This window comes from Terrapene carolina, unplaced genomic scaffold (assembly GCF_002925995.2).
Source record: "Terrapene carolina triunguis isolate 2854851 unplaced genomic scaffold, T_m_triunguis-2.0 Scaffold192, whole genome shotgun sequence".
Taxonomy (NCBI): Eukaryota; Metazoa; Chordata; order Testudines; family Emydidae; genus Terrapene; species Terrapene triunguis.
Window position 1 is genome coordinate 24,724,249 of NW_020664543.1, and position 22,455 is coordinate 24,746,703.

Consider the following 22,455-nt stretch of genomic DNA (forward strand, 5'->3'; position numbering starts at 1 on the left):
TTAAGTTAAGTGCCAATATGGACACAAGAACAAATGGCTGTAAACTGGCCATCAACAAGTTTAGGCTTCAAATTAGATGTGGGTTTCTAACCATCAGAGGAGTGAAGTTCTAGAGCAGCCTTCCAAGGGCAGTAGTGGGGGCAAAAAAACTAACTGGCTTCAAGACTGAGCTTGGTAAGTTTATGGAGGGGATGGTATGATGGGACTGTCTATGATGGCATGTAGCCGATTTGCGACTGCTAGCAGCAAATATGCCCCAACAGCTTTTGATTGGACACTAGATGGGGAGGTCTCTGAGTTACTACCGCGAATTCTTTCTCACGTGTCTGCCTGGTGAGTCTTGCCCACACGCTGTGGGTCTAACTGATCGCCATTTTTGGGGTCAGGAAGGAATTTTCTCCTCAGTCAGATTGGCAGAAACCCTGGGGGATTTTTGCCTTCCTCTGCAGTGTGGGGCCCAGGTCACTTGCAGGTTTAAACTGGTGTAAATAGTGTATTCTCTGTAACTTGAAGTCTTTACATCATGATTTGAGGACTTCAGTAACTGAGGCAGAGGTTTGGGGTCTATTACACGAGTGGGAGGGTGAGGTTCTGTGGCCTGAAGTGTGCAGGAGGTCAGTCTAGATGATCATGCTGGTCCCTTCCGGCACTAGAGTCTCTGAGTCTAGTGAGTGGCCAACGGGGGCAATTCAGCTGCAACCTGTGATGCCTCGTGATGATTAATTTTGTATTTTCTCTGTCAGGGCTGCACTGAGAATCCAGCCCTGGACAGACTCCTGGGAGGGAGACAGGTACACACCCTGCATAGGCACAGCTGAGATGTGGGACAGGCACAGAGCTTGCATAGGCACAGCTGAGATGTGGGACAGGCACAGATCCTGCAAAGACACAGCTGAGATGGGAGAGGTAGGGAGTTCATCTGCATGAGTCTCCCTTCCTCCGGGCAGCTGCAGCAGCCCCTGCTGCAGGGTTTGCCTGCCGGCAGGAGGCTGGGATGACTTGGCTTCATTGTTGCACACTGTGAAATCCATGTTTTCTCACATCAGATGTTCACAGTGTTGTGGCCACTGGGTCCTTAGCACCCATTTTAGGGAGCTCCATGACCAAGGACAAGCTATACAAATGCTCAGTCCAGCTGAAAGCCCACCCCATCTCACCCTGTCTGGCCAGGCCTGTTTGGAGTGAGAGCCTGACCCCCATCATTAGTGTGCCTCTGCCATTAGTCTGGGGGGAACGTGCTGCCTTCCCTGAATACTGATTAGTTCTGAGTCCTATAAAGCAGCCAGTGTTCATCTCCCCCAGCTCTGAGAAACGTAGCCTGCGTACATAAACAAATGGGAGGTGCGTATTACTTGCTGTCCAAGCTCATTATTTTCTTACAAGATGTCAGGAGCCCCCACTGAAAAGGGCTGAATGGCCGATGAAAATGATTTCTACATAGATCTACAGTGAAGCTTGAGAACAGGATGTGCAGTTTGACTTTAATCAGGGCAGGAGGCACAGGTGACGCGTGGGAATTCTGAAAAAGAAAATTGTCTCATTAAGGGCCGCTACAGATCTTCACAAAACAGGAAATGACAGAACTTGCTTTTCCCCCTGTGCACAGGACTCCAGAGAATATTTTAAATTCCTGTTTGCTTCTTTCAGGTTCCTGGGCATCTGTAGAGACACATCAGAGGTGGGGAGGAATCTAGTATTCATATTTGTGTTTATTTAAAGCTATCGGGGTGGGGGGAGGGGGCTGGGTTGTCACGGAGAGACAAAGCAGACAGGTTGTATACTCAAAAGAAATGCAATAATAGCAGCTTCACACCCTTCTCCTATCTCAGCTTGTTAATAATTTCTCAGAGAAGGAAAGAATGTTAAAATGAGAAGTCTGATTGCAAGATCTAGCTATGGAACAATCCTGAGCAAAGCATTCACTGCTGCCTGCCGGCAGAACCGCCGGGGCCACAAATGGAAATCAGTAACTCATATATAGCTAAGTTAGAGCAGATTGGGACATCTGTGTCAGAAAATGCTGATTCATCAAACCTGAAACTACTTGGGTGAAGGGCCAGTCTGATGAATTTCTTGTTTTAATATTTTTTGAAAATGACATTTTGAAATGGTCAAATGTTGCATTTCCACATTTTTAAATGAAAAACTCTGTTTTTCCCTCTATTGTCTCCATGGCATCCCATGTCACCACAGTCAGACTAGGCCCATACACAACCAATCCAGCCAACCCACAGCCAGCTGAGACAGAAGGGTGCACTTAGAATGGGTGGTGGCTGCTGTATCTCACACACTGCTAGATGATAACTGGAAGTAAACAGGAAGCTTTTTAACGGTACAAGTTAGGAGGCTTAATCCCACCAGAAACTGGTGGGTATGTGCACAACTGGACCAGGATGTAGGTAGACAGGCCTAGTGGTCAGAGCAGGCATAGAGTCTAGTGGGTGGAGCAGGCATCGAGCTTAGGGAATGAAGCTGAAGATCAGCACGAAAGTCACCTGCCAGTTACCAGAGCCAGGGGTCAAGCCAGAGTCACAACCAAGAATCGCAGCTGAGGGTCAGAGCCTGGGTCAGGTACCAAATGCCAGAGCCAAAGTTCAAGCAAGAGTCAGGGTCAGAAGTTGGAGGCTGGAGTCAGAGCTGAGGATCAGCTGGTCACTGAGGATTGGAGGTGAGGCATAATGGTAGGAGGAGAGGCAAGATTCAAGCACAGCAAGGAGCAAGGTGGGAACAGGAGCGAAGGCAGGCATGAGGCAGGAATCAGGAACAGGGCTGGGTGCAGGAGGCAGGCATAAGCAGGGTCCAATGCAGCCACAACAGGAAATCACCTTGTTACTTGGACAAACTTTCTGTTCCTTCTTCTGGCTTAAATAGCATGGTTGGACCAATCGGTGAAGCCGGGCGATCCTCCAATCAGAGCTCCCATGGGTGGCACTTTGGCTGGGGCTACAGTCCTAGTAGCTTCTCAGCCCACTGCATTTAAGTAGCCATTGGATGGAGGCCAGGATGTGGCAGCTATCTAGGGGCTCACAGGCCAGGGCTCAAGACCTGGGACATCACAGTACGTACTTGGCATGGTTAAGCCATGCCTCTGCTGCTGCCGCCATCTGCGCACAGAGCAGATAAAGCATGGGCAGATGCAGCACAAACTTCCCGCAAAGGAATCCCCACAGATGTGCCTCTGGCCTGGAGAGGCTACTCCATGACAGCAAAGGGACTTGAACCTTCATGCCCATTTCACTGTTAGCCTTGCTACTGAAACTGCCAACACTGCAAGCTGAAGGTGTGGCTGATAGCATGTGGGCATCATGTTCCCACAGGCCACCCCTCATCTGCCATCTGATGGAAATTTGCAGTGCTGTAGCCATAGTTCGAAAGCTTGTCTCTCTCACCAACAGAAGTTGGTCCAATAAAAGCTATTACCTCGCCCACCTTGTCTCTCTATTCAATGGAATTCACTTCCAGTGTTCCTATTTATTAGGTCAATTTTGTAACAATTGACTCAGAGGTGTTATTTTTAAAGTTACCTTACCTGAAGGATAACCCAGTGACCCTCCTTTGCAGCCATGTCTAGAGCTTGCTCTGCTACTACCTCTTGACCTTGTCCAAGGGAAACATTGTGGAAATTCTTGTTGTTAAATGTGTAACCAAGTTTCTTCCCTATAAGGAGAAAGGAAAACTTTCAGCACTCTTTACCAGAACAGCTCATGCAGCATTGCTGATCTCAAACAGTAATAACAAGGCAGAGCTCATGCTTATCAAAACTCCTTCACAAAACAGCTACCACATTTCTTATAATTATTATCTTATTTCTAACACACTCTTTGCCTAGGCATTGAAAACAGCATTGGCTGCTTCCTAATTATTTCCAATTGCAGCACGACATCAATACAGAGGTACAGGGCCACAAAGTGCCTTTGTTTAAAGAACATTATTCCCCCATAACCTTGTGTGGAGATGCATTTTTAAATTATATGAAATTAAAGTAATTTCCAGCTGATTAAACAGGCTTTAAACCAGATGTCATTCAGTGGTGAAATTTATCCTGCCAATCCACACCATAGTTAGCAAGGTATTTAGAAATATATTCACTCTGGAAAAGGAAACTGGGATGCCTTTAAATATTGGAAATGGTTGGTTGAAATCTGTTCTGATGCCTTGTGCCCTTAGGTCATTTCCTTCTCTAGTTCCCTCATAACAGCCAGTCCTTCCGGGGCAGTGCTCAGGAGGAAGGACTCCTGCTCTCTACTGGCTGTGTCCTGTACCACTCCCCCATCTCAAGAGGATAGAAATATATTTCCTAAAGGAGCGCTAGCCACTAAATCCCACAGCAGTTTGCGTTCAATACCAATATGGCTTAGATCAAACCAAAGAACTAACTACTAGCAATTACAGAAGAGAAAACAGAATGCATCACAGTGGACTCCCGACATGGAGGAGACATAACATCCCTTCGAACTCCACTACCCTCACACTGAAGAATCGTATTGTTTGCTTTGTCCCTCACATGGTAGAAATCCCATTAGGCTTCCCAGCAGCCAAAGCTGGGTCTCTGTTTCTACCCAAACTGTCAGAGCTGGCTGTGGGAGTGATTCTCGCTGACTGTGGTGCAAAGTTTACAACATCTGTGACAGAGATGGCAATTTCCTGCAGTATCTTTGGGAGAGCTCACTGTGTTAAGTTTATGTATCATTATGGGTCAAGGATTGTATGTAATCCCATGGAGGAGGGTGACCTCAGCTCCTCCAGGAACTAAGCATCATGGGAGGTGATTAGGCAGATTCACACACCTCCATAGAAGTACCCCCACATGGAAAGGTTCACATGTACTAGTTCAAACTGTATTCTCTGGAGACCAACAAACAAAGAAAGGACTTTTGGATAAATAGCCTGAATTTAAACTAACTCAGGGCCTGCTTTCAGATCCAGCAAATGGACAGGACCTTCTGTCCAAGGGCGGGTCTTCCCGGGAAGGGTTGGAAGGACTTTAGCTTATTGAATCCCCATAAGACTGATGAGTGTCCTCTGGCAAGCTTTTAGTATGTGTATAGGGACTTTTATTGTGTTTTATATATTTTCTCTGTAATGCTTTTGCCTCAAGAATAAATGTGCTTGCTTACAAAGGGCTGTATGGGAACCTGTAACTGCTGCCAATTACAGCTGTTCATAGCCATCGGGGAGAGAAGAGCACACATACTGGCCTGGTTAGACAGTCTGGCTTGCTGGAGATATCACAATGCAGGCCTGGAACTGTGCAGCCTGGAAAACCCCCTGTCAGGAAGGAGAGAGATGGGTCTCCATCCACAAGAGGGGATGGCTGGGGATGGGAGCCTGAAAGAGGTGCCCTTGGTGGATCACAGGTGCAGTTGCCCTGAACTGTGACTTGTCCACTAGCTTTTGGATTACCATATGATAGCAATAATTTATAACTAAGGCCTTGCAGGGTGTGGTTATTTCAGGCCCTGATGGGGCCTGTGGTAATTTCTGTAGGCTGGGGAGCTACAGAGAGGAAGGCTGGTCTAATGGTTAGCATGCTAGCCTATGACTGTGCGACTTGGGTTCAAGTTCCTGATCTGCCATAGGCTTTCTGTGTGACCTGGGGGAAATCTCCTATGTCCCACATAGACAGGAGCGCCATGGGAGTGAGGCACCTAGGAACTGTTAGAAATCTCACAAGGCATCAATCTGCATTTTTAGGCACCAAAACCATGTTACAGATCATAGAATCTCAGGAGGTCATCTAGTCCAACCCCCTACTCAAAGCAGAACCAATCCCCAGACAGATTTTTGCCCCAGATCCCTAAATAGCCCCCTCAAGGACTGAACTCACAACCCTGGGTTTAGCAGGCCAATGCTCAAACCACTGTGCTATCCCTCCCCTCTGGAATGCATTTTAGAGAGACTGAGGGCCAGATTTTTAACAGCTCTGCCCTACCCCACAGGGACCCTTAGGATTGTGAGGTGCTGTGGTAAGGGGGACCCAAGGAATCCACTCGGCAGATCATCCTGCACAGCACACAAGCCATCAGGAAGGCATTCAGTTACCTTCATATTTGTCCAGGAACCCTTGTTACTTCTAAAACATGCACACATGGAGCCCTAGTGGCTGGTGGTGTGGAAAGGCAGCACCTTGGGGGAGCTTCTGGCGGCTCTGTGCCAGGCCCGTCCACTGTAGATAGGAGGCAACATGTGCTCTTACCCCAACAGGGTCAGCTCTGATCGAGGGAGAACCGCCAGTCCATGGTGCCGACCCTGGGGAATCTAGTGGCAGTGGGACTAAGTCTACATCCTCCCTGAGTGCATAGACTGCAGCTATGCAGGGCTACAAGGTGCCAGGACCCCTCTCAAAGCTGGGCACAGTTGAACCCATGTTCTGCTGGCGATTGGTGAGTTCAGACTGCTATATTGTTAAAGCAATTCTGTTCCCTTTCCAGTGGACCTGGACCTGGGAGTGGGGCTGGATCACTATGGTCAAGAGGTTGGCAAATGGCTTCATTCTGCAACTGAAAAACATTGACAGCAGGAGCCGAACATCCATATAACCAGACTGAACCAAGATAACACTGCAGCAGAGTTGGGCATGCTCTGTTTACAACAAACTCTCCAAACTCCTAAGGCCTGCACTGATGGAGGAGGAAAAACAGAACCAAATCACTGATATGCCAGGGCTGTTGCAGCCCAGGAAGATGTACAAAACAGAAAATATTCTTATAATATTGTTATGCTGGGATTGGGTAATGACACCAACTTGCTGAAAGTATTGGGCATGACACCCACCTTCCATTCAGCCTAACGAGGGAACAATCAAATGCCCCTTTGTTCAGTGCTAGTTGAAACAATGGAAAACCATCACCCAAGGACTCAACCACATGCAGGCCGGGGCAATGGGTAGGAGTTTCCTGGGGCGGGGGGTAACAAACACAGGCGTGTGAGGATTGATTTGACTGCAGTTGTGTGAGAGAGCACAAGCAGACAGAGGCAGATAGCAGAAAAGCCAAAGAAAGTGGGAAGAAAAGTACTTGCAATGTTGTCCTGAGAGAAAGCAAAGAGAGAGAGCTTTTTGGGCAGAGTCCTGGCTGGAGGGGTTTGGAATTGTGAACAAAGAAACTGCCTCCTGTTGTTTGATTGCTACTGTGTCCAGGGAAGCAGGACTCTGTGTATATTCTTTATAAACAAACAGGACTGCTTCAAAGAAATACCAGAGTCCATCATCAACTTCTCCTCCTAATGGAAACAACCCACCAGACCCCGAATATTGGCTAAGTGCTTGGGTCAAAAGGGGTAGCACTATAATCTTCACCCTCTGGGCAGACTTTAAAATGTGCTTGCTAGGACATATCTGAAACATGAGGATGTGTAAATGGACATTTGCACATGTAAATCAGACAACTGTGAACATAAGTACCTATTTGCATATACACTTTCCTGTTTTGCATATGAAAATTTTGGCACCATTATTTAATAATGTGACATTAAGCCTGGCATTTTCAAAGGGTCCTTGGGGAGGTGCCCAACTCCCATTGAGTGCCCATGTCCAACTCCTCTTCATTTTAATGACACATTTCTTTGAACTTTTTTTGTTTTTTGAAGGAAAAAAAATATGGAAACTAGAAAACCGCAAGTTTTTGGCAATCAAGATTTCAACAAGCATGAAATGTTTCTTGTGAAAAGCTCAGTTTCATTGAAAGCCACTTATTGTCCAAAAAATGTTTGGAAGAAAATTTTCAACCAGCTCTCTCCAAAATGTTATACTTGTAAACCAGGGTCTGAAGGAGCTCTCACCTGGCATCCAATGATGAACTGGGGGGAAAAGATATCAGGCACAGACCATATTTGCATAGACACACCTACTCTGCCTAGATGATCAGCAGACAGATCTGCTTTGCCAAAGTGATCAATTTTTGCTGTTTTGGGTTAAAATTCACTTGAGGCTTGGATGCCAGGGTAATGAAATATTATACTTATTACACGACTAAAGGGCAGCAGAACTGTATTTAATATGCACTGAGGAGTCGCCATAATGTAAACCTCACTAGTTAAGCAGGTGCTAGTAAAGCCAAATGCAAGTGAAAGGTGAAGGAAAAGGTTGAGGACAGATGTCCGTACTTGGTGGTGTAGATGTCTCTGTCTGAAGGGTCTTGTATGTGATTTGATCTCCACCCCCTCAAGTTTTTAAAACGGGGCTGACTGGACACAGCTGAATCCTTGATCCTTCTCAGTGATCACTAGAACTGAAATCACCGATGAACAGGTCTAAGGAGCTGAACCATAGACTTGGTGTAGTGACAATATTGCAGTGAAAGACAACACAAAAGATGCAGCAGCAGTGTAGTTCCCCAGTACCTGGAGTAATCACTGAAAGCTGAACTCACCAAGGACTGAGTTAACTACTGCAAACTCAGAACATGGCTTCACAGCTAAAGGTGGCAACAGCAGAGGCAACCCTGGTGATACTGGCAACAAAAAGCAGTGACAGCGACAAGGTAGGAGGCATCACTCAAACCCTCCATCCCCCTCAGGGGCTGAACCCACCCAAACGCATTCCGGGAATTTACTGACCTCAGATATCAAACGTGAATGGGATGTAGCAGAGGGAAAAGAAGAGGGGCATGTTAAAGGGACATTCGTCTGTTGGACTTTCAAATCACAAGGTGGGAAACTGAGGCAAAGGACATGGCCCAAGATACTGTGGCACAGGTGTTTTACTTTGCATACTTTTGAATCGTGGCAGCGTTTCCCCAAATTATTGCTGTATTCCCTCTTCTCTTAATAAAAGTTGTGGGGGAGGGGTTGTTATACACAGACTCAGTGCTTACCAGTAAGGAAGTATTGCCTCTTAGAGGCCCAGGGTGGTGTGTAGTTTCCCCACATATTTGTGTGGAAGCTCAAGCTGGTTCTGTTTTGTAATTTTAAGAACACCCCTAGGTACGGAACCCAGACTTTGTTGTGCCAACACCACCCGGCAGAAGGGTTACATACGAATATCTCAGAGACAATCTCTGCTTTAAAGACTCTCAGTCTGAGCAGGCAACAAAGGCACAGCTGCAGATGTAGCTAAAGCAGGTACTGGTGCACTGGGGGGGAAGGAAGGTAAAACTTGGCCCTATTGGGGCCATCCCTCCTTCCAGCACCAGCTGGACCTAGAGTTGTGTAGGGACATCTCCCTCCCCCACCACGTGGCCTTGGAGAAAAAAACAACAACAACAGAAGAGCCAGATAGAGACTGGAGCAGGCAGGGCTGCTGCAGAAACAGCTGAAGACAGGCCCAATTTTTAACAGATTTGATTAGCTTTTCTCTGTCCAGTGCTGATTGGCTGTTTGCGCCAATCGTCCCTCACAGTTTCTTCACATCAGCCTCCCGCCACACCTGGCCCTCTTACCCTCTGCTCCCCACCCATCCCCTTCCCTTGGATGTCCCAGTGCCCTTTCAAGTCAGCTCAGCTGGTGTAAACACATACACACACACACACGAAAAAAAATCATGGCACCAACATGACGTTTGCCACCATCACATCATTCGCTCTGCTGGTGAGTGCTACCTCATCACCCACTCTGTGTCCATCTGGTCTATGGAGACAGTCGGCTGTGGGGCAAGGACCATCTACTGCTTTGTGTCTATGTCGCTGTAGCACAATGGGGCCGTGTTCTCCGCTGGTCCTTTGGTGCTACCACAATAAATAGGATTAATAATCATAAGTAACATCATTACCTCCACTTTACAGGTGGGGAGCTCAGGCACAGACAACCTGGGCAATTTGCCCAGCATCACTCACGGAGTCTGCAGTAGAGAAAGGAACTGAGCCCCACCTCCTGAGCCACAGGCCAGTCCCATAACCACAATGCCAGCCTTCCTTTCCAGCAGGCTTTAGAATCTTCCAGCTCAGACAGAAGAGGAGAATGTGCACTCGGGATCCTCTGGCTAGGGAACTGGGAAAGCATCTAGACTTAGAGTTAGAAACTTGTTTCAGTGTCTGAATAGAGAGTGGTGGGTCTAGGACAGGACTCAGGAAAGGAGGGCACCTGGAAGGAGCTCTCTTCCATTTGCAAATATCTAGCCTGAATTTCAGAGAGACTTTAGTCTGCAGTAAAAGCTCATGGAGGACACACAAAATATTGAATAGAGAGATTGAACCAAAGTCCCAGTGGGCCAGGTTCAAGACTGGTGTAACTGCATGGAAATAATGGCTTTGTTTTGTTTCATTTTTTCCATGCATAAACTTTGATGGCTGACGAAAGCCAGGTTCTCAATTACATGAGTCCTTTGCAATTCCAATTAAACCACTCATGTCGTAGGTCACAGTGCCTGACTCCCAGTGCAAGAACAGAACATAATGAAGACAATTTCACCTGCAGAACTATAAAAGTACAGCAGCAATTTCTCATTTTCCAGCTACTGCCTTATCTTTTGAGGAAAATCACCTAAAGGACAGGGCTCTCTTTGGGGTTCTGGCAAGCTCCACTTTCATGTAATTCAGTATTAATGGGACTTGATGACAGGAAAGGAATGGAATAAAATGTACAGAAATCTGTAGGGCATGTAAGCGCAGACTCCTGGTCGCCATGCAATACACCACAGATAGGTCTACACTTCGAGGTAGAAATTACATCCCCAGCTCCAAGAGACATACCCATGCTAGCTCTGATTGGGCTAGTGTGCTAAAAATAGAAGTGATACCATTGAGGCATGAGCAGAATGAGCAGTGGTTGCAGCACCATGGCTACACCTCTATTCTTAGCACACAAGCTCTGATGGAGGTAGTATGGGTATGTCTCCTGGAGCAGGGAATCACACCCCCAGCTCGAAGTGCAGACATGCCCAGAGGGCCCTTTCCTCTTCCAGTGCAATGAGAGCAGAGGCCCATCATGTGCCTCGTGCTGCATTCCAGGCAGCCATTTTCTTTCTGCATCTTATTAACATTCTTGACAGACATTTATTTGATTTTAGTGCTGGTGAGAGGGGCTGGGCAGACAGCCCTGGAAACTAAACTCTCTCTCTTCATACACAAAAAAGGTGCATCGCAGACAGAAGCAGAGGGAGCCTACTCCCTGCACACGAGTCTTAGCTCTGGCACTAAGGGACCACCTCTAGGGAGGTAGGCTAGTTCAATTTCACTGTCTTTGTGGTGCCTGGATTTTCTGCTGAGGCTACCAGCTGTGTTGGTGTTTGGTGTGGACAGTGACCCACTAAGGATGGAATGGAAACACATTGGCTTTGAGCATACAGACCACTGAATAACTGATGGGTTTTCTAAATATTCCACCTCCCACTCCTAGGAGCCAAAGCCCCCCTGAACTGGTGAGGCCTGAAGTCAGGGTTAGAGAAGGGGAAAGCATATTGGATGAACATGACTGGGCTCCTGAGAAGAGCTGGAGCAGTGGCCTATGAACAAAGGATGTAGCCATACTTACAGGACGGGGGGACTCTATCCTGGGAAGCAGTGAATCTGAAAGAGATTTGGGTTCATGGTGGATAATCAGCTGAACATGAGCTTCCATGTGATGCTGTGGCCAAAAGGGCTAATGTGATCCTGGGATGCATAAACAGAGGAACCACAAGTATGAGCAGAGAGGTTCTTTTAGCTCTGTATTTGGCACTGGTGTGACCACTGCTGGAATCCTGTGTCCTGTTCAACTGCCCACGATTCAGAATGTCGATAAATCGGAGAGGGTTCAGAGATGAGCCACGAGAATGATTAAAGGATTAGAAAACCTGCCTTATCGTGACAGACTCAAAGAACTCAATCTATTTTGCTTAACAAAGAGAAGGTTAAGGGATGACTTGATCACAGACTATAATTATTTACATGGGGAACAAGTAATTAACCATTGGAACAATTCACCAAGGGTTGTGGTAAATTCCCCATCACTGACCATTTTAAAATCAAGATTGGACGTTTTTCTAAAATCTCTGCTCTAGGAATTTTTTCGGGGCCGGTCTCTGGCCTGTGTTATACAGGAGGTCAGACTAGATGATCACAGTGGTCCCTTCTGGCCTTGGAATCTATGGATCTGTGAGATGCAGTGTGACAAAAGGAGCCTCTTTGCCAACGGCAGTCAAGAAGGGACTGGCTACAATGATCTGGGGATGCCAGGAAAGGTACTGCAGAGAGCTGGGCTCAGGCTCTACCTCATTATCACTACCTTCAAGGGGAAAGAAACCGTAAGGGTTAGGGTGTTCCTGAAGCTCACACTATGGAGCTTAGCCCTTGAATGAGAATCCTGCATAGCTAGCAGCTTTGATAGAACATGTATTGACAACAGCAGTTCAGTAAGTTCCTGAAAGCAGTGCTTTACCAAACGCAGCACCCTTCTAGAAACCCCTTCTGCTTTGTGGTCAGCAGATCGCACTGGCCAAGGGGGAGAGAAAGGTCAAATACTGGAAATTCTGCTAGTCTTTGGGGGGAAATGTTATAGGAAAGTGGTTGCTATTTGTAGCTAGCTGATAGCATACTAAAAACCTCTGATGTGGGTTATAAGTTGTATGAGAGACAAACTCAGAAACTACAGCAGTGTGAACAGTGTTGGTATTCTAGGCAATACACGGAAGAGAGAAGTTTAACTTAAGCTTTAGGTGAAAATTCACAAAACTCTGAATAGCACACTCTGGGCATTATCTATTTTTAACAGGTTGCTCTATTATCTATGAGGAGCCAAGAGCAAACCCAGGAGATTCATGCCAGGATAATGACATAGAAGATAACAAACCATGATGCTGTGGATTGTTCAGAGACTTGATTTATTTACCTTGTTTCTCCACATCCTTCAGAGGGTCGACCCCTGGGGACAGGATAAAGAACATTGGGGTTGCGGGTCCTGACTCCTCAAATGATGTTGCAAAATCCAGAGATCTTCCTACCACATATTTACTTCCCAGCTTTTCTTCAACAAAATCTCTGCCAGAAAAACATTGCAAGACTGTTAATATTCAGAAAAGCCAGAAATATCCAGGGCAGACAGTATATTCCTAAGCTGATGCACAATCTATTAAGTGTATTTATTGTATCTTGCAAAGTCAGAGAAATAAAAAACCTCATGATAAACTGGATGCAAAATACAGAATCCTAATCAGGACTTGTAGCTTACCATTAGGAATTGCTATTTCAGTAGAAGTGTCCCTGCCCATGATATATATTTTTGAAGCCCCTGTGTGACATATACAAACAAACAGAATGAGAGAAAAGAAGAAAGAACCAGCCATGGCAGGGGTGTTGTGGTGAGAAGGGATATGCTGGGAGGTTCTGGTGACTGCCTGGATCACAAACCTCTTTGAGACTGGATGTGAACACACCATCAATTAACTGTCAGGATTAGTTAATCAGAAGCCTCCCACTTCTATTAGTCTATTAGATCCTGGTTATAGAAGAAACTGCATCTTATTAGTTCATGCCCCTTGTCAGGATACAGTTACCATTTCTGACATATGAGGCTAATTTTAGCAGGAAACACCCAGGAAAAGTGCTTGAAAGGAACATGATCACGTAGCACCTAAGCCATTTAAATGGGGTCATTCCTTGTCTCAATGTTGCCTGCAGTAGTTACCTAGGGAATGGGGTGGGAGAATTGAACTTAGCCTGTCTAGCAGTGGTGTTCTCCACTCCTGGTAGGAATTCCCCACGTTCAGAGTTCTAAAGCCATTGGTTTCATCAGAGTCCATCTCTTCCCTGCCTTGTAATGGAAGGCAGGGTCCTCCCACTATCCCAGCTGCCTTGCCAAGTCAGTAGTGAAATTGCTCCCATATGTGCAAATAAAACTGGATAATAAAATAAAGAGGGAAGAGAAGATACAGAAATCTGGACTCTGTGGGGAGGAAGGCAAGTAGTGAGCTGTTATGATGTTTAATTTCAGACAACAGTTACAATAATCTTCCTGTTTCTTTTCTGAAGACGTGTCATAGAGATTCCCACTCTTGAAGGCTAAAAGCTCCTCTAAAATACTTACAGTGGACAACAAAGAACAAATAAAGAGAGGCCTTTTTTTTTTAAATGGAGATATCCTATCTCCTAGAACTGACCTTGGAAGGTCATCGAGTCCAGCCCCCTGCCTTCACTAGCAGGCCCCCCTCAAGGATTGAACTCACAACCCTGGGTTTAGCAGGCCAATGCTCAAACCACTGAGCTATCCCTCCCATCACTAAGCTATTCTTTTACCTTACTGTACAAGTTCTTTGAGATGCCTTTGTCCACACGGATCTCACCATAGGTCTGTGGCTCTGTATGTGTGAGCCTGGGATCTGCTGGTGATGCACTTGTGCCCTGTATACCATCATGCCCCCTACCGCGAGGATATAAAGAATGGAATAGCCCCAACACCACTTAGTTTCTTCATTAATACAGAATATCCAGCTAAGGACTCCATATCAGTAAGCTAGGAGGATGGGCTGTAGGATCTGTGTGGACACAAGCATCTTGAAGAATTCCAGTTACTATAAGGTAAGTAATCTTTGCTTCTTCGAGCATTTGTTCACATGGCTCCCACTATAGGTGGGAGACTAGCAGTTACCCCTCAAGGAGATGGGTGATTGGAGTTCAATCTCAATAATGACTATAGAATCAGCCCTGCCACACTGGGCATCTGATCTAGAAGCTGCCAGAAGGGAGTAGCAGTCAGTAAACGTATGAAGAGAAACCCAAGTAGCTGCCCCACAAGTCTCAGAAATAGGGACTTCCCGGAAACAAGTTACAGCTGTTGACTGAGACCGAATAGAGTGTGCCCTAACTCAGGAGGGAATACGTAGTTTATTTAATGGAGTGGGAAAGCTTAATGCAGTTTGTAACCCACTTAGAGAGTCTTTCAGAGAAACAGCTTGCCCTTTAGACTTATCACCAAAAGCCATAAAGAGTCTGGATGATTTACGAAATCACTTTGTTCTAGAAAGATAAAAGGACAGTTCTAAGAAAATCTAGTGTGTGGAGTTTAACCTCTGCAGAGAGGTTTAGGGAAAAACACTGCTAAGTATATAAATATTCGAAACCATTTTTGGTAAAAATGCTGGATGTGTCCTGAGAGTAACCCTGTCTTTATGAAACACAGTGCATGGATGGCTTGCCTTCAAAGCCTGAAATTTGCTCATTGTGTGAGCTGAGGTGATGGCTGTTTTAACAGAGCAGTGATATAATGAAGGTAATGACATGGGTTCAAAGGGAGGGCCCATCAAAGACAGGACCACCGCATTCAAGTCCCAGGTAGGGAATGTAACATAAGTTCAGCTGTCACAGGGTGACTCACTCCTTTAAGAGGAGATGGAGCCACCCTCACCTGTGGCTTAATTAGCTATTTCCCAGCCTGAGGGGGCAGGAACAAGGGAGGGTCAGGTGAGAGATTAATGGACCCCCAGGCCTCATAAAAGGGCCAAGAGAGATCAGTCTGGGGTGTGGAACCACAAGGAGTGGGCAGGCCCTATGGAAGGTCTGAGTCAGGGTCAGCAGGAAGCCAGGCACTCCACAGAAACCAGCCTGGGACCCAGTGCTCTATACCAGAAAGGAAGGCAGAGGAACTTCTTCGTTTGTTGGGACCCTTTAGTTCGACTTTTGCAACATCGAAAGGGGTTAAGTTTGTGAGTTGGCTGGAGGGCTAAGCCACATCTCTAGCCCTGTTTGTGGAGTTACTGGGGCCTCTGAAAGAAGGAAACAGCAAGAACGTATCTGTGGCTCCACACTTGGCCAGCAGGGATTGTTGCGGGGCAGGCATGTCCTACAACACCAGCCCATTAAAAATCCTTTTAATGTGGGATGGGGGAAAAAAAAAAATCAAATGACCTTCAACAGATGACATCTGATGGAGTCCTCTCCTGATTAGCTCTAAGGATGACAAGTAGTCCAGGATAGCTGGAACTGAACAGCCAAAAGGCTGAATGTGTTTCTGAATAGATCACATCAAGAAACTCTTCCACGTAGCTTGATATATTCTAGTAGAGAGGCTTATCTGCTCTGGATCAAAACCTCATGTACAGCCGCTGGACATCTTCTGTCCACGCAGCTTAGTCAGCCAGCCTCCATAGGGTCACATACAGAGTTGCCAGGACTAGGTGCCACAGTAGAACTTGGCTCTGCAAAATGATTTCTGGTAGGTTCGTAAGTGGAAGAGGTGGTCTGATGGACAGGTGCATCACGTTGCAGTACCAGAACTGGTGCGCCCATGCTGGAACTATCATCATCCCCTGGGCTTATCCTGCTGTATCTTTCTGAGAACATTGGGAATTAGCAGAATGGGAGGAAAGGCATAAAGCAGGTTCTCTTCACACCAAATCAGAAATGCATCTGCCATAGACTCTCAGCTTACTCTTTCTTAGGAGCAGAACACTGGATACTTCATGTTCCCATCGCTAGCAAACAGGTCTATCGAGGGGACTCTCCATTTTAGGAATACCTGATCTAGAACTGAACCTTTAAGATACAAGGCATGAGTGATGGAACTCTTTCTGCGTAGTCGATCTACAAATCAGTCTGGATACTTGGAAGATGGAGAACTACTAGGCTGATCTGATGTAGGATGCACCAGTCCCAAAGTATCCTGCTTCCTGATATAAGAGGGATGATCTCACTCTCCCCTACTTTTTTCTATAGTGCATAGCTGTTGCACTGACCATCAGAATTTGAGTCGTGGTGCCATGAAGGAGAGGCAGAAAGGTCTTGCAAGCTAGATACATGTACTAGAGTTCAGGGCCATTCATGTATAACAGAGACCCTGCTCAGGACCACGTGCCCAGTATCTGGAGACAGTCCAAATGTGCACCTCAGCTCAACATGAACGTATCCACCACCAGAGTCTTTGATGGGATAGGTAATGTTTTGAGGGTCTGTCCACCAAAGCAGAAATGTCTTCACTTTCAGAGGAACTTCGACAGGTACATCCTTAGTGTGTTTGATTTGCTGATAAAATTATCTTAACCAGCCTGTAAGAGGGTGGAGGCATAACTGTGCCTATGGAGTCACATAAGTACAAAGCCTCCACACATGACCACTTAGCCCCAGGAGTAGCATCTCTTGTTGCCACAGCGCCGACTGAAACTGGTTTAAAAGCTGGAGCAGACTGCTGCCAAGGAGGAGGAATCAGAGACACCTCTCATTGGCCTCCTCATAAAAAATATTTTCAGTCAGACATCATAGGCCTTTTACTTTCCACTGTAGCATTTGACTTTGTTTCTCCCAAAGGGAGACAAGCAGAGGGAAGATGACATAGATAGGTGTGTTTTTCTAATCCCTTAATCGTTCTTGTGACTCTTGAATTGTGGACAGCAGTGGTCACACCAGTGTCACATACACAGGTAAAATAACCTGTCTACTCCTACTCAAGATGCCCCTGTTTGGAATTCCAGGATAACATTAGCTCTTGGGGTCACAGCATCACACTGGGAGCTCATGTTCAGCTGATTATCCACCATGACCTCAAATCGTTTTCAGAGTCACTGCTTCCCAGGATAGAGTCTCCCATCTTGTAAGTACGGCTACATCCTTTGGTCCTACATGTACACATTTATAATTAGCAATATTAAAACCTATGTTGTTTGCTGTAGCCTAGCTTATCAAGCAATCCAGATTGCTCTGTATCAGTGACCTTTCATCTTCATTATTTACAACTCTCCCAACTTCTGTTCATCTGCAAACATTATCGGTTATGATTTTATGTTCTTTTCCAAGTCCTTGATAAAAATGTTAAATGGAGTAGGGCCAACTGTGCAAGGACCCTGCTAGAAACACACCTGCACAGTAATGATTCCCAGTTTAAAATTACATTGTGAGACCTGATAGTTAGCCCGTTTTTAATCCATTTAATATCTCCAATATTAATGTTATATTGTTCTAGTTTTTTAGTCAAATGTCTTATAGAAGTCTAAGTATATTGCATCAACACTATTACCTTTATCAACCAAACTTGTAGTCTCAAAGAAAGATATCAAGTTATCATATAACTGCTTTAAAATGGGGTGAGCTATGAGGTGAGGGTCTGTAAATTCTTACCTGACTTAGCTAGACTAATGGGGAAATATAGGGCCCTAGACGGAGAGCATTTTACAGATCCAGGGAATGGATATTTTACATGCCCAATCCCTGCACCACTTTAAATACAGGCTACAGATTTCTGTTTCACTAGCAACTGAGGGGACCAGCAGCTCTTAGCCCAAGGGCTAGAATGCCACTAGCTGGGGAGATCCCCAGACTGTGTGTTTGCTGACAAGTTTCTGAAGTGTTTGAAAGGACTGAAGAATCCAGGTGACACACATGACATATTCTGACCATACTACAAAGACTGAGAAATCATCTCTGAGAGAAGATCATAGGGGAATGTGCTTTGATGTGTGTTAAAGTACAGAAGTATAGATGCTGGAACTTTATATGTGAATATATGTAACAGCAGGGAAACACTGTATGAGGAACATGAGTAGATTTACTGTCTAATAACTTTTGTTTAAAAGTTATTCATAGTATTACAAATACTATTTACCATATTTTAAATTATTTATATGATTTTTCCTTTGCATTAAAGGTTTGATTTACTCAGAAAGTGTACAGTACAGCTCTCTTTGAAGTTGACTGGGAACAATTAACACATACTTCTCGAGGTGTTACGCAATAGCCCTGAAGTTTAACTCTGTACGGACAAGGAGGGCGTGCCGGGCGCAGGTGCAGCCCCAGTAGGCACAGCTGGCAAAAAGATTCCAGACGCACGCACACATACCAAGAGTCAGATCCGGGTGGACAAATGCTTGAACAGAAGAACAGGCAGTTGGATGCACAGACAAATAACACAAATACCCCCAGTAAGTAGTCATTATGGATGTAATGGGAAGCACGAAACTGCCCATTTGCTGTGGAATACATATAATCCCCACTCAAACATTCTGCAATCTTTTCAGCAAACACACATGTGAAGAGAAATACATGAGAAGTGTAGGTCTGAGTGGATGATCTAGATGGTGTAGGAATGCAGATGTGAGAGCCAGGTGAGGACTGGATCCTTTCTGGAGCAGTTAGGTAGCTCTTGGGTGCTCTCATACTGAGCATGCAGAGTGTTTACCTTGAGGAGAGAGGAACGGCTTCTCTAGAAAAACATGGCTGACTTCCATGAGAGTAGGGTGTCTCAGCCTCTGGAGGTCAGGCAACTTCTACCTAGCTACCTAAGTGTGGATTCAGGAGCCTAATTTTGGGTATCCAGGTTGGAAAATGTTGGGCATTAGCAGTACACTGGCTTCATGTTCATTTTGTATGTAATGTCCTTGGTTATTTTAGGCAGCCCTACAGTCAAGCATCTATAATATGGAAGTCTTTAGTGAAGGCATCATGAATTATCCTTATTGTGCATGGCCAATGCTCTAAAACAGCTCCATGATAAGTATAACATGTTCTAATGCATTTACATTAACATGTCAATTTTACATGCCCAGAACTGTACAAATACTCAACTGATTTCTTCCACCTTGGATTCTTTTTCCTTATCATCAAGGAGTACTGTCACCAGAAGCTAAACTTCATATTTCTAGGTTCAGCCATTTTTGAGTAATGTGAGTACAAATATTTCAGTTGGAATGAACAGGGGAAGACTAGTAAAATGTAATACCTATTCACATAAACTCGGAAACGGTTTAGCTGATGTTAAACTTTCAAGAAAAAAAAGTTACATTTGGGATGAGACAAGGCAGGAAAATCCAGCCCAAAAGGAGTTTGAGAACGTTGTGAGCAATGGTGAGAAAAGGGTGGGTTAGAATTCTACTGTGGTTTCTCCCAAAGGTCTCAGTCAGGATCTTGGAGTACAAGCACAGACAGAGATCTAGCTCCTGCATGGAGCAAGTTACGTGGACCTCAACCTATATATACACATATATAGGATTGTGTAGCTGTATAAAGCTATTCAACAAGCTTTTCAGTGGAAGACTAATGTCTTACAGAAATGCCAGAAGTTGGAAGACAAGGACAATATACATGGAACAAGTCCTGATGAGTGAAAGACTTTTAGTTTTTCCTGGAACATCTGTTCTGTGTTGTCTGCCTAAAGTTTGCCTATTTGCCTTCACTACATAGTTTATAACTACAACTTTTAGAACCAGCATGACATATGTGTTATTTTTTCCACCATTAACCCAATCTATAATCCATCTCTTTACTTCAGCATCTAAGGAATAACAGCTATAAACAATTTAGTAACTATTATCAATTATAATGAATTATACAGTTTGATTCTGCTAGAGTTATTTATTCTTAACCATTACAGACAGGGACTGATGTGTAAAACCAGAGCATGCTAGGATGAAAGGGACAATTGCTGTGGAAGTCACAACCTGTTCTTGTTTCTCTTCTTGAATCTACAGTTTGTGAAGCAAAACTTGAGTAATTATGGTAGATAGTATCCCACAGCCATTCATAGTAACTGTAGTGAGTCTGCTGCTTATTCAAAGCAATAAGACAAATCCATTAATAAGAAAATAGGCGAGTTTTCGGTTTGATTTTATTTTGTAAACAGCAAGGCACTGACACAAACAATAATAATTGTGAAGTATTCTGCTGCAGCTGTGCTTTATTTTTCATGTATAATAAAGCAGAGGTATTATAATGAAATCATGTCTGTTCAACAAGAGGTTCCATACAGCTCAATCTGTTCATCTCAGATTCTGTGGGTGTTTTTTTCATTCATTGCTGGAGAATTTATTGTGAAGTGGAAAAGCTTCTCTAAAGATTTAGGAATAAAGGACCATTTATGCACAAAAAGCTGCACAATTCCTGTTTGATATCACCCAATTTTTGACCATATATGTCTGCTCTTCACACAGTTTTATTTAAGCTGCTATTTACATATGATTAGGTTCCCTGGCAGTCATCCTGACGAAATGGGTTTCCTGATTAAGAGGGTCCTGATTAAGTGGAGTGGGTGCATTGCACTGCAGTTAGAGATGATTCATTTAGGGCCATTAACAAGAATCTTTTAGAAGAAGATTGTGTGAGATTCATATATTAAGGTTAAATAAATGTGAACACATTTTCTGAACCAGCTCTGCTTTCTTGAGCACACCGTTAAATAGTCTCCCCACCCCCCACCCCCAAATGAGCGCATTACAGGGATGGCCACTGGGTACCCTTACCGGACAGCATAAGTCATGCGATCAGGCCGGATGGCTCTCAACATGCACAGACGCTGCAGAGCTGACTTGCTCTTCCATTCCTGAGGGAACTTCTCCTTTTCAGGGCATTCAGATTCTACAAATTTTTTCCAGCGTTTGGCAGATCCCTCGATATCCCGATCCAGGTTCCGGAATTCCTCCATAGATGACAGGCTCTGGAAAAGTTCAGTGAACTCCATTTAGGACAGAAATACTACGTGCCCCTGGGAAGCATTTCTGACAGCTACTAGCTGCTACAGTTTTGCTATGTTGGAATGGTTAAAGCAGAAGCCAAGGAGCCAGGCTCCTGTGTTCTATTCCCAGTTGGCTCACTTCCTTGTTGTCAGTCATCTAGCCTCTCTATGGCTCAGTCAAGCCATCTGTACCAGGTGAAGAATACAGTACTATATCTCAGAGGTGTGTTGTGAGGCTTACTGAATTAGGCCCGGATTCAGGAAGGCATCCTACTCATGACAGCACTTGAGCATGTACTTAACTTTAAGGGCAATGGGACTTAAACCCATAGTTAAGCATTGTCCTGAATCAGGACCCTAATTAATACGTATAAAGTGCATGAGATGAGATCCTTAGAATCATAGAACCATAGGGTCATGTAGGATGAAATTAACTCTGTAAATGCAAAGTATATTATATATCAGCCCAAAACAAAATCTGGACACCCCTGAACTATGGGGAAGTTCAGAATAAGAACTGTATTGCTCAGAGCCACTGCTAATTACTATGGGATACATCCTGAGAGATGCTGAGCAGCTACAACTCCCATTTACTTCACGGGTAATATAATTTGTCATCCCAGGCCACGTGAAATATGCACCAAAACAATAAATCAGCAAGTGGATCTTCACATACACCACTAGAAATGGTACTTGATGTTTTGGCAAGTATGATTCCCTGCCGGATACCCAGGATTCTTGAGGTCATTGCAAATACCAAATCACAACCTTTGGCTATGCACAATCAGCTGTGTGAGTCTCTAGAAAGCAGGGTCTACTAGATCCCTTGTTGCCCATACAGGGTTTGAGGGTAAAAATGGGAGCATGGCCCGAACTACCCTTCAGCTCCTTCCATAAAAAGCTTTAATCAGACTCCCAAGATGGGTGAGGAGAGTGGGTCCAGAGGGACAATCTTTTTAAAGAAGCATAGGGAGGAGGGTAAGGAACCATTTTTCTCCTGTGAGAACTGTCCCATGGATTCCCACTCTGGACATTAACAAGTGGCAGTAAGTACCACTCACTCCATTTTCCTCCCCACTCCATCCGTCAGTCCCCCTCTTTCCCACCACATCCACCCATCTGGGTTGTGACCTTCTCCCAAGCACCAGACACATCAAACATGTGTCTATAACAGAC

The 22,455-nt window shown here is 45.0% G+C and overlaps 1 protein-coding gene across 1 annotated transcript in view; it reads right to left on the reverse strand.

Annotated features, from left to right (window-relative positions):
• The window catches only part of DNAH9 (dynein axonemal heavy chain 9), a 374,844-nt gene that overhangs the window by 50,076 nt on the left and 302,313 nt on the right, over positions 1-22,455 (reverse strand). The window contains exons 60-62 of the mRNA XM_026654587.1: positions 21,068-21,261; positions 12,742-12,890; positions 3,530-3,657 (exon numbers count right to left, since the gene is read on the reverse strand). Coding sequence (XP_026510372.1) covers positions 3,530-3,657; positions 12,742-12,890; positions 21,068-21,261 — 471 coding nt within the window. The remainder of the gene's footprint in view (positions 1-3,529; positions 3,658-12,741; positions 12,891-21,067; positions 21,262-22,455) is intronic.